Source organism: Columba livia, chromosome 1 (assembly GCF_036013475.1).
Source record: "Columba livia isolate bColLiv1 breed racing homer chromosome 1, bColLiv1.pat.W.v2, whole genome shotgun sequence".
Taxonomy (NCBI): Eukaryota; Metazoa; Chordata; class Aves; order Columbiformes; family Columbidae; genus Columba; species Columba livia.
This window is the reverse complement of record NC_088602.1, coordinates 87,202,471-87,215,216: the sequence shown is the minus strand read 5'-3', so window position 1 is coordinate 87,215,216 and position 12,746 is coordinate 87,202,471. Positions and strand designations below refer to the sequence as shown.

The following is a 12,746-nucleotide window of genomic DNA, read 5'->3' as shown; positions in this document are numbered from 1 at the left end:
AAAGTATCCTTTTTTAACACCTTCAATTTAATCTTCTTTTAAGATTAATTTAATATAAAACTATAGAAGTGTTTTTAGGTTGCAATAGTTATGGTTCAGAATAACAGCTGATTTGGACACTTTTGTGCCAGCCGCATGGTACATCGACAGGATCTCTATTTCTGCCCTGCTGAGAAAGAGCAAGTGGACCCAAACAAATGGGCTGCAGTGTCAGCTCTGTGAGCTGATGCGGTTTGGCTCTTCTCAACAACACCAAGTCAGAGGGTTTGTTATGGCTGCAGAGATTAGTTAGTCTATGTTGTCCTAACACTGATAAAGACCTAAGAGCTAAGGTACACAACTCCTTCGAGAATCCCATTTTATCTCACAGGACTAGAAGCAGCTTAACACTATAGAGAAGGCAGAACAAAAATTTCTAAAATAATCACAACTCTGTACTTAAAATCTGATAAAATCTTAATTCAGAGGCAAGTACACGGACATCAGAGTAACACCTGCCTGCAAGTACTGCCAACTAATATCCTTAGTCAGATATTGGAATACATAAAATACTACATTTAAGACTACTCCAATCTGTCTTCAAAGCATGATTCTTAAATACATGCTCATAGGCCCAAGTAAAAAGCAAAATACAAAGATGGAATTGTCTACGGCAAAAAATTACTCAAAAAAGTAGGAAGTAAAATCACACATACATAGATATAATTTACAGTAATGTATATATGCATATACATTTACACATACTTTAATATATTTATACATACATTTATTTAAGGCAAAGTGTTTTAAGAAGTTGGTTCACTGAGTATTTCTCAAAGTCATTGTATGGTTCCCCTGGTAGACCCTTCAGAAAATCGGGAATTTTTTATCAAAAGGATTACAAATTCTGAGGAACTAATCACAAATTTTAGTGATTCAGTGAATAGCATGTATTATAGGCCTAGTAACAGGAATTACAAAATCAAGTGGATCTATAGTTGGAGGCTACTGAGGCCAACCATGTAAAAATTTAAGGAAATGTCTGTCACATTTATATACCTCACTGATGCCAGAGAGCAATTTGCAGCCTCAGGCTCCTTCCTAGACCTAAGACTAGTAATGGAAGATCATCATGTTGTGTTATTACAGAATTTGTCTGCCAGCCAGGAGCTGGTACTTGCTCACACTTCCCTAGCAAGCAGAAGTTGTGGATTGAGTGCCCATAGGAGCTGTGTATTCACTTAAGTAGAATTTTAGCTTCCAGTCCTTGACCTCAGGGATTACTACTTCTGCCTTATATTTGATAGGTCTTGAAAGCACAAACAAGCTCCTTCTGCAGGAATCAGAACCGAGGTCTTAATTCTCGTGACAACCTCCATTTCCCTGGTAAGCACCCATTAAAGGACACCAAATATATCTTTGCTTCCATCTCTCTTCAGTTTTATGATCAATTGCACTAGCTTGTACAAATTTTCACCAAAATACTTGCTTAGGGGATCCCAAAATTCTCTTAGGATAATGAATATCCATGAGTTTGAATACACAGGATCTACATGTATCTTCTTTTAAAATTACATTTAGAGCAGGACAGAAACACACAGTTCAGCTGAAGTGCCACAGACCTGGGCACATACAGATGAAAACCTTCAGGAGACTTAGAAACTTTTCTAATAATTACATAAATAATCAGGAAGGGAATCTCAGTCATGAGAAGCAGCTAAGTGAGCACAGGATGCAGATTTCATTCAAAAGTCTACCTAATTTCACTCTTATTGCTTATGTCTTTATTTGAATCCAGCTATAGATGCCTAGCTACAAACAGCTAAGCCTCAAAGCAGACAAATAGTGCAGCATCTGAATTGACAAACTGATATCAGAAAGAACTATTCTACTCAAAGTTAAGTATTTTATACAAATTATCGATCAATTTTTTTAAAAGTGCAGGTTGATACTTTTGCAACATTGTTATATATCTATTCTATTGCAATAAAAATACTACACCATTTAAAAACAAGATAACCATACTAACTCACACATATGAACATTAATATTCAATTGATTCTAAGTATCCTTTGACATACTTTTAAAAATGGCCTAGAGAATGTTCTTATGATAGGAATTTCACACTCTTTTCAGGCTTTGCAAAAACAGTTGTCAGGGAAACTAATTAGTTCCACAATCATAATTGCAATAACGATTTATATGAAGAAGACCTAATGTTAAATAGTGTAACAGACTTCTTACAACTACTTCAAGGTTATAGGAGAGGAATGAAAATAAAAGCCACTAAACATCTATAAAATTACGTTCAGAGAAAAATGTTCTTTCTATCTCTCTTCCTATCTCTCTACCTATCTATCTCCTGAAACTAAATTAACTAAGCTGCTTTTTACGTGAATATCTAGAGACTATCTACATTATCACTTACTCAGGCATATCATATTTCGCTCAGTTACAGCAGCTGTGGTGAAAATATAGAATACATTCAATAACTATAACAGATTAAAATTAGATTTGCATTGCAAAATAAGATTTGTGTTTCAATTATACAAAACTGAAAAATGGCTTATGCATTACATTTACCTAAAGTTTTTGATTTTTTTTTCCTACTTGAAAAATATTTTTCTTTTCTTGGGACAACAATCTTCCCTATATTTCCTTTTCCCTATTTCGAACATGTAGTGAAATTTTATTTCTGAATGATGGCACTATGTTTAAAAACACGGGGCCCTGAATTCCAGTCAAAATGAAAATCAACTCTCACTACTGCAATTCAAGTGCATAAACCAAATATTTGTACTAGTATTGAATCTGAACCAATTAATGAATTAAAATTGCCTGTTTCTTTCTATAAATGCAAGTAAAAATGCTTCCGACACCAATAAATTGCTACGAAAAATTAAAACATTCTGAAGAGATCTAGATACATATATTTACTATGATGAATGCTTGTCACATACTCCGATTGAAACACGTGTATTGATATGGTTTACATTCTAATATGTTCGCCATTATATTTATTTGGCTAGATTTTAATTTTATTCTATTATTATAAAAGTTTATTACATGGCATACTGAAAATACTATGTTAGAGGATTTAGCACCTGACTTTAAAACGGTAATGATGACACTGATCTAATTTGGAATTTATTAGTAAAGATATCAATTTATAATTTGATAAAAAGTTTGAAATGTCATCCTCATAACATTTTTTACAAAAATTCAAAATATCCATAATATATTAGAAATTATCATCATATTTTAACTTTATTCTGAATGAAATAATTGTATTGTTGCACTAAAATATAACTTTACTTTGGGAAGCATTAAACTTTAACAAATTAGTTACTGAAATGCACTCATTCTTAAATATGCAGTTTTCCTTAAAAAAAAAAAAATAAATCCAAACCTTCCTATTTACACACTTAAAAAAAAAGAACAACATTTCTATACATTTCAAAGCTTGTAAATAGGCCCAATAGAAGGCTGTGTGATCACCATGTTACAGTAAATCAGTAAGACAGTATCTAAACAAGACTATTTAAAGCCTTAACCTCATCAGACACTAAAATACCTTTATTACATCAGTATCTTGAAGCACATGTAGAGATATTTTGAGTTGGACTGAAATCAATAATTCTAAGTTGCTTGCAAAAGACAGACAGTACAAGGCAACTTAAACATGTATAGCATGTGTATCTTAAATATTATATTTCTTGTTAACTGTCATCACCTGGGTTGAAGATTCAATGTTTGTTCTGTACTTACAAATGACTTTATTATTAAGAGAAAATTAGGAAAGAGGGTTCCATTTAAGATTTTTGAATCAAGTCTTTGCTGGTAACAGAGTATAAGGTTTTGTCAGTTAAAGAAGACTTCAGTTACCTAATATTCAACCACACACACTGGTGTACTACAAGTAGCTAACAGTTCATAGAGAGAAAACACTGTAAAATTAACTTACCTGTAATAATATTGGGCTTTGGTGGCATGCTGAATTCATACAAAGTTGGTTCAGAATAACCCAGTCTGTTGGCAGCTGTAATTTGTACTTCATAACCCATGGTCCATTGAAGATGCTCTAAGATGATGTGGTCTCTACTACCCTGCACTTTCTTCTCTAGCCACTGGTCTTCCTTATCTTTCTGTAAAGATGCAAATATTAGTTTAAATTCTTGAAACCACTTGTGTTATTTGTCTCAAATATGTGTCTACGTGATGCACAAAAAAATATGGAGCTCAATTTACAGAGGTTGTGAACATTCAAATAATCGCATTTTGGAGTACTGAGTACTTGGGCTTTTTGTAATTTTGATCACTCCTAATCATGTTTCTAAAATGTGGATTTAGGGATTTTGTTGGCAATCACTTTTAACATCTTGGTTTCAATTTATGTTTTGCTCAAATACTGGTGTTTATCTTGGGGAACAGTAGGATAATTATTTGCAAATTCTGCTAAGAATAAATGAACAGTAGGATAATTATTTGCAAATTCTGCTAAGAATAAATTCTGTAAAACGTTTATTTTATATAGATGATTCAATTATGTTTCAATCAATGTTTTTTAAAAGACACTTGCCGCTAAATCCAAATGAATTGTTCATGAATGCAAGCTGTGCTTATATCATATATTAGTTATATAATAAAAGCATACACTAACTGTAGCAATTTGTGGCACATAGTAACGTTTTGTAAACCAGGTTGTATGAGACAATATAAAGACCATTGAGAAAGTATGCAGCCTTATGTCTACACTGGTGACAGGAGACATATAAACCATTAAGATGGTGTTCTAGAGGAAAAAGGGTTCTTATAATTCAGATAATTATCTAAGTTGTCTGTACAAATGGAACAAATGAAGACTTCATTTCACAAATTTGGAGTGCTTACCTTTGCGATCACTCCTTTTAGTGCATAATATATTTAATTATTCTTTATACAAATGACAATTACAAAATAACTAAGAGGTAAAACAATAAACAATATATGCTGTCAAACACAAAAACCATCTTCTTCAAAGGAGCAGCAGTAATGGTAAGAGTCCATGCAGTTTCTATAAAAACAACAACCAAAAAAACCCAACAACAACAACAACAACAAAACCTAAAACCCAAGCAAACAAACAAACAAAACGCCACAGCAAACAAAAAACCCCAACCAAACAAAAAATAAAAAGGCATGAAAAAAAAAAACACCAAAAAAACCCAAAACAACAACCAAACAAACTTACTTGCGTGTATGTTGAATTTAAATATAAGCATCAGAAAAATTTACCTCAGAAGTGTCTAAAAGCTAGATTTCTAAGACGGCGGTGACCTAAGCAGCTAAACACCCTGACAAAAATGAGTAAATAAAGCAGTGTGAAACTCCACTTTACCATGACCTGTCCGCTTCTCAAAACTGAGGGCACATCTGACAACAGCAGAAGTAAAGCCAATCCACTGTTTAGGCAACTAAATATTTACTAATCTAGAAAATAACCTCTCTCTTTAGTGGTCATTTTAGATTGTACCTAAGATCACATTGTCTGGTGATCTCATAAAAAGTGAGGAAAAGTGATTAACCCCCTTCAACCCTTTCAGTTATTCTCCATCTTCCCTAAATTGCTTCTCCGAAAGGTCAGCTCAGACAGATTTGTTATTATGGTGGTCCCTGTGATAAAAGGGCAGGAGATGCCACACTATCTTGAAAGTACTCAGGAAAAAATATCAAGAAATCCTCACAGAAGGCAATCTGATTATTTAAAGCAGTGACTTCACAAGAATTCATTACATTAGGATGGTGTTTTGTAGGCCTGAGTAATACAAGACAAACACTGAACAAAGCACAAAGTGCCTGAAAACATACATAGTGTTAAAATGTACAGAAAATCCAAGGATCTGGAAGGTAAAGTGGAACTTAGAGGTACAAAAACATCAAACTGTTTTATGGTAGGTATCTTGGAGTGGGAGTAAATGAGAAACTACCTCTTTTTAAATGATTCATGTTTATGGAAGTTTGTTCTAGAACTGATCATAATGCAAGAAAGTGAACACAGTCCTCCAACATGGTCAAACAACAGTGAAGCATATAACCTAGCAATCAAACACTTATCACTACAAAAATTCAGAGCATTAATAGGAATGCTGTAAAAGGTCAACATGGTGAACAACTTTTATGCCTGCAAAAACTAATCACTCCTCTAATGTTTCCTCTAAACTTTACTATGGACATAAAAGAAAAAATAAACTAAATACTGTTGTTTTTCAGAATAGGATTTTTAATCAATTTTTCTTGCTTCTGTCCAAAAGTTTGCAATCTTAAAAGATGGATAATTTGATTATTTAATTCTAATTCCAAATTTTTTACTGAAATTTGGTATGCCAGGGTAAAACAAACCAACATCCTCCCTTCCTTTCCCCCCGCCTCTCCCCCCCCAGATTACTGTTGGCATTCTGTGACTTTAAAGTAAAAAAATATCATTTCATTTTTCCAATGCCTAAGAAGCCTATTCCAATCCTTCTTTTTTAACATTACAAAGTAACTCAGGACATAGTACCAAAATTGTAACTGAAGGCTGGGAACAAATCTCTTCAATATAAAAGACTGATACCTATCTGCAGGGAACAGTGGGAAACATGCACCAGGCACTAATTCACAATTGCACCGTGCAGCTACAGAGTATATACCATGGCCAAAATGTGCTTGACCAGTAGGCACAAATGTTTGCTTGTGACTATGTGAGACATGTGATTATTCCTGTATGGTGACCACACATAGCTTCTTGTGCTAAGCTTAACCCGTGTACCTTCCAGAGCTTGCTTTGTAGCCTGCCTTTCTCCTGCAGGTCTGTGCCTGATCACCCACCCACCCTGAGCTGCTGTGGCTGTCTCTCCTCTTTATCCCAAGTGCTTTTTCTTCCTGGCCTTCTGTATTACTTCACCTCTCCTTATTCTGTGCAATCTCTTCAACTCTCCCCTCTAGTTTTTAATTTATTACTATAGTACTTGGAAAATAGCACAGCCAATAAGAGACATTTACAAATTCAGCACACATTTTGTCAGTAATTTGCATGCATAAAGCTTAACATTCATGGTGCAACATGAGCACATCACCATGTGTGTCACAATCTAGTGTCGAAAGTAGGAACAACCAAAGGTGAGCTTGAGTCTGTCCTCATTAAAACTACACAGTTACTACGAGAAATGTGCTTGGGCGTCATGTCCTGCATCCGACAGGATGTTTGTCTCTGGAACCCCCATCACTGTTCTTTCTGTCTGGCTACTGGGGAACAGTTTTCCCTTCTCTTTCTCTCTCTCCTCCTATTTTTTCCTAAGGTAGCTTTGAAGCCAATGTATGCCATCAGCTTCAGACTCTATCAGCGAAGCTTTATAAGATCATCTTGACTGTCTTTGTGCAACAGCATGAATCAGTTTGAGGCTGCTACTTACAAAAATTGCATAGTACCTACTCTGAAATACAGAAGAAAACATGAAGTTTCTTATTTTCTGATTATAGTTAGCAATTCTTGCCCATAACGTGAATAAACTGATGTTAGGAAAGCAATATTTGACAGAATGAACATGTGATTTCCAGAAAAGTAAAATTTACCAATTGTCCTAAACCAGGACACAGTATTGCTATATCTTAAAAGCTGTCATTCTCCCAATTAAAAACAAACAAACAAAACAAACAAACAAATAAAACCCCACAAAACAACACCCACCACAAGACAAACAAAGAAACAAACATACAACTCCATAAAACTTAAATAAAGGGGAACTTATACCTAATAAGACATAAGCTATTATGAAACACAAAGAAGAAAAACTTGTTATTTAATACGTGCTTTAAATATGGAAGCAAATACATTGGTCCAGGTGCTAGTAATGAGGCTGCCAAGAGTTAGAGGAAAGCTAATTAAATACAAGCAATGGGGAAGATAGAAGAGAAGGAGTCAACAGATAATTAAGAATTTTAAATAGCATCATTCATCCTGATTAAAGCACCAAAAAATTATTGTGCTTTTTTGTTGTAGGAATGCCTTTAATTTAGTCAAATTGCTTTTTCAATTGGAAGCTTAAGGAGATATGGATTTGAGGTCCAAGTAAAAACTATCTTCTTCGGTAACTTGTTAAGTTTCCAGTTACTGCTTAAACTGTACATCTATATTTCAACAATACACGTGGAAAGTCATATTTTTATACTATAATATTGTATCTTAGTCAAACCACTAAATCAAAATCAGGTTTCCAAAAATATTCAGGATAGATGCAAAATCATTTAGCTTACTTAAATCTCAGAAACTGGTTAAATTCCATATACTGCATGCATATATTATATGTAAACAGTTTATTTTTTAATAGTCTCAATTCTAAATTCTAAGAGGCATTATAATCTGACTGGGAAGCTCAATCCCACAAAACTCTGTTGTATCTTTTATTGCATATTTTACTACTCTGTCTCTTCTTTACAATTACTTTTATGCCAACTGTACTCACTGGACTGAAAGTCATTTAAGAAGGTCAATTAAGATTTAGGGACCAATGATATCAGAATAACTGCTTGTTATTTCCTTGGGCTACTCTAAAAAGCTCTACCAAATTTTTATCAATTGATTTGTAGATACCAATCTTCCTTGGTTATACATAGCTTAGGAAAATAATTTTACATGCCAGGTTTAGCACTTGGATAATCCCAGAACTATGATCAAACAGCTACATTATAGGAAATATTAGGAAATGTTAGACGAACTATTACAAATTCAGGAAGTTGCTTTTCATCTTTGGGGACAGTAAGACAAGTTCTGCATTTAATTTCTCGAAGATTGCAATTTATGTTACAGTTCTCACTAACTTGTGTTTAACATGTTTAAATATCTGATGTTACATTCCCAATCTCTTTTAGACTCTCAAAAAAAGACATGCAAATCTGCTCTTATACTCTGCTAAAATGTCTTTTTGCTGGGTCTAGTTGGATAAAAGTAGTATAACCTTCCTGAAAGTACACAAAGTAGTTATTAGAAAATGCACACTTTTAAGTTAAATTCATTGCTTTTGCCAGCTCTACAGTTACTTCTTCAACCTAATCATTTCTAAACATAGTATATCAGGAAAGGAAGGATATTTTAGCTCCTTTAATAATATAAAAACCCACACGCTTTATTTTTGTAGAAAAAATAAAATGCACAGTTCAGAAAAGCCTGTTTTCTAAACTTGCCAGATTTGGTGAGAGAACACCAAATCAGACTCTAGCTGATAGAAGACCAATAAACTTCATGATGGCTGTTGAAGAACTGATATATATATATACTGAAACTCATGAAAGTCCTAACAATTTGTGAATTATTCGGCTTTTTGAAGCTGCGCCTTGGAATCTAGGAAGATAGAAAAAATGAAAAATGATCAGATAACTAATCTCATTTAAAAAGCATATAGAGCACTGGAATTTATCTTTCTATCTGTAGTATGCTATCAATACAGATGCATCTTTAACAGGTTAATAATTTGCTGCGCAAACAACCCTTAATTACGTAACTTTAATGTCTGTTAAATTACTGCACTTTTGAGAGCTGAACACAAATGTTTCTTATATACTATGTAACAAAACAGGTAATATAGCTTTATCGTCACAATGAACTTACAGTTAAAATCATAGCAGTATTTAGGTTGGAAAAGACCTTTAAGATCACCAAGTCCAACTGTAAACCTAACACTGCCAAATCTGCCTCTAAACCATGTACCTAAGTGCCACACATCTACAAGTCTTTTAAACACCTCCAGGGATGGTGACTCCACCATTTCCCTGGGCAGCCTGCTCCAATGCCTGACAACCCCTTCCATGAAGAATTCTTTCCTAATATCCAATCTGAATCTACTCTGGTGTAACTTGAGGCCATTTTCTCTTGTCTTATCACTTGCTACTTGGGAGAAGAGACCAACACCCTCCATGCTACAACCTCCTTTTAGGTAGCTGTGGAGAGCAATGAGGTCTCTCCTTAGCCTCCTTTTCTCCAGGCTAAACAGCCCCAGTTCCCTCAGCCACTCCCCATAAGACTTGTGCTCCAAATGCCTCACGAGCCTCGTCATCCTCCTCTGAATTCTCTCCAGCACCTCCATGTCTTTCCTCTACTGAGGGGCCTGAAACTGAACACAGGATTTGAAGTGGGACCTCACCAGCACTGAGTACAGGGGGATGATCACTTCCCTGGTCCTGCTGGCCACACTATTCTTGATGCACACCAGGATGCTGTTAGCCTTTCTGGGCACACTGCGGACTCCCGTTCAGCCAGATGTAAAGTTATACCTTTAGGAAGAATAGGATGCTTTGCTTTCCTTCTTTTTTTTTTTTTTAAAGAATTTGGCATTAACAACTTAGTCAACATATGATACTGTATCTTCTTCTTGTAGTATGCAAAAAAATTGGTCACATTTCAAATCATATCAACAGTTTTCTTTATATTAAAAGCAGGTATCATTAAGCAAAATCCACCTATTCACTGGAATACTTACACTTCTGTATTTGACAATATATTCCAAAATGGGTGCGCCTCCATCATCTTGTTTAGTTATGCTAAGTTTAAAACTCTTGCCACTTCCTGGTTGTCCATGAATTGAAGGGGGGCTTGGCTCCCCTAAACAAAGGAAAAAAACAGTAGATACTAATTCAGCAGTAAGTCTTAAGTTACAGCTGGGAGTTTGTCTACAAACAAAATCTTTAAAATCAACATGATCCTGCCAAGCACTGCAGAACATCCTTGTGTTAAACATTTTGCTTAAAGTATGTTCTAAAGTAGATTAATTATCACACACAAGGAAAAAAAAATTATGAGAAGTATGAAAGAACTATTCATTTCTTTGAGACTTTCTGACTTTTGACACTTTCAAATATAAGCTGCTACTCACACTGAAGTTTAGGAGTAACAGTACAGGAAAACTTCCTTAAGCATGAGCTTTAGTCCTATGTGCGAGATCTAAATTGTAGTACAGATATTAGGTAAATTAACTCTTCCATAAATTTGCAAAGGCAAAATTAGATACTTTTATAATAGTCTATATGAAAAATAAATGTAAATAATAAGATTTCCAAAAGCAAAAGCAATTTTCTCTGTAATGAAAGAATAAAAATAATATTAAATGTACAATTGAAGGGTTTATAGCCAGCTTAAGCCACTTTGCTAATGGAAATAAACATACTAATTATTATTTCTATATGCAATACCTATTATGAAGTTTTAAATCAAATCCTAAATAAATGTGTGTTTTCATACTGAAGTGTCTTATCATCAAAATATCTGTAAATTTGCATTCTCCCAGAGAGATAGAGTTCCTTTAGAAATATTTGTAATATTTGTGTTTATCCCTTATCAAAGTAAAGATAAACTGACTTAGATATTAACATAGTATTTACGTAGCTTTCCTTCAGTTAACATAGATAGAATTTCTATCAGTTTCTGTCACTTTTCTAGCAGGCATAATGTTCCATATGAATAACAGCAAATTATTTTGTCTGTTGTTCAACATATTTAGAATATGCATATGCTTTAATCAAAAAGAAATTTGAAAGCTGCCACATTACTGGTTTTAGACAGAAGAAATGTATCAATAGGAATATAATTAAATGGAAAAATTTTGTGTTCTTTGTCGTCATGTGGCTTTTATTGTTTGTTCTATTAAGGCAAATATTCTTAACTATACTAACACCCTACTTATAAAACAGTTCAGTTTTAACAGATTTATGAGAGACTAGTCTAGTGATAGTTGATGATGTATTTTGGTATATCTGTTTGAGTACTATACAGTGTCATCTGGTAGTTCCTTTATTTTTTTTTCTCCCTTTGTGTTTAATTTATTTATTACTGTTTCTATTTGAAAGCAACTTGAGAATTACCATTAGCTCTTAATATTTAAATCTGAATTTCTTGCAAATAAAGGTTGCTTCAAATGTAGAATTGGCTTTGTAGCATTTATCATTTGCATGTAATCACAGTTAAAACAATTCTTATTTTTGCATAGTTTAAGATTTCTGTCTGAGGCTTGATAATTGCAAAATCTGTAGCATCATAGTTTGCTGAAGAAATGTCTCCAGAAAGTGCCAATTCATTTCTCACAGTTGTTTATAAGATCCTGGATGTAAATGAGAAAAAGTTCTTAATCAAATATCTTTCATGGTTTATGCATTTGAATATAAACCAAAGATTTTTCTAAGTCTCAAAAATATAGATAATGGGATAAATTCTCCAATTTAAGTTCATTCATACTACTTGGTCTGCCCGAACAAGAGGAACAAAACGTGATTTCTGAGAAACAACGTAAAGACTGATGTTATACACTGGGAAGTAGTGTAATAATATAAAACATTCACAGTGAATTATACTTGAAATTATCAGCTGATGTGGAGGTAACATGTTATAATAATCATTTACATTTTCATTTAATAGCACAAGTATTACTCACGGACAGGTAAGGTCTGAAACACCTCGATTTTGCTATACTCTCCTTGCCCTTTTCCATTTACAGCAGCTACTTTGATTTCATATGTTGTATTTGGTTCCAAATTGCTGAGAACAACCATTGCTAAAGGAAAGAAAAAATATGGGAAAAAAAAAAAAAGGTGAAGCAATAAATTAAAAAAAAAAAAAAAAAGTCAGGCAATTTCATAATTTGTTTGCTTCACTTGCAACTTAGAGTCCCATTTTCTAATAGCAGTGATTCCAAGCTCAGCTTTGTTGTTGAGTACTAATAGTCCCGTTTTTCCTCTGCATGCAATAATTGTTGTGACTGAGCAAA

General features: G+C 33.8%; 1 protein-coding gene across 1 annotated transcript in view; it reads right to left on the bottom strand.

Moving 5' to 3' along the window:
• NCAM2 (neural cell adhesion molecule 2) overlaps positions 1–12,746 on the bottom strand; it is a 292,092-nt gene that overhangs the window by 31,595 nt on the left and 247,751 nt on the right. Inside the window, exons 13-15 of the mRNA XM_065065564.1 lie at positions 12,414–12,533; positions 10,470–10,591; positions 3,944–4,124 (exon numbers count right to left, since the gene is read on the bottom strand). Of these exons, the coding sequence (XP_064921636.1) occupies positions 3,944–4,124; positions 10,470–10,591; positions 12,414–12,533 (423 nt within the window). The remainder of the gene's footprint in view (positions 1–3,943; positions 4,125–10,469; positions 10,592–12,413; positions 12,534–12,746) is intronic.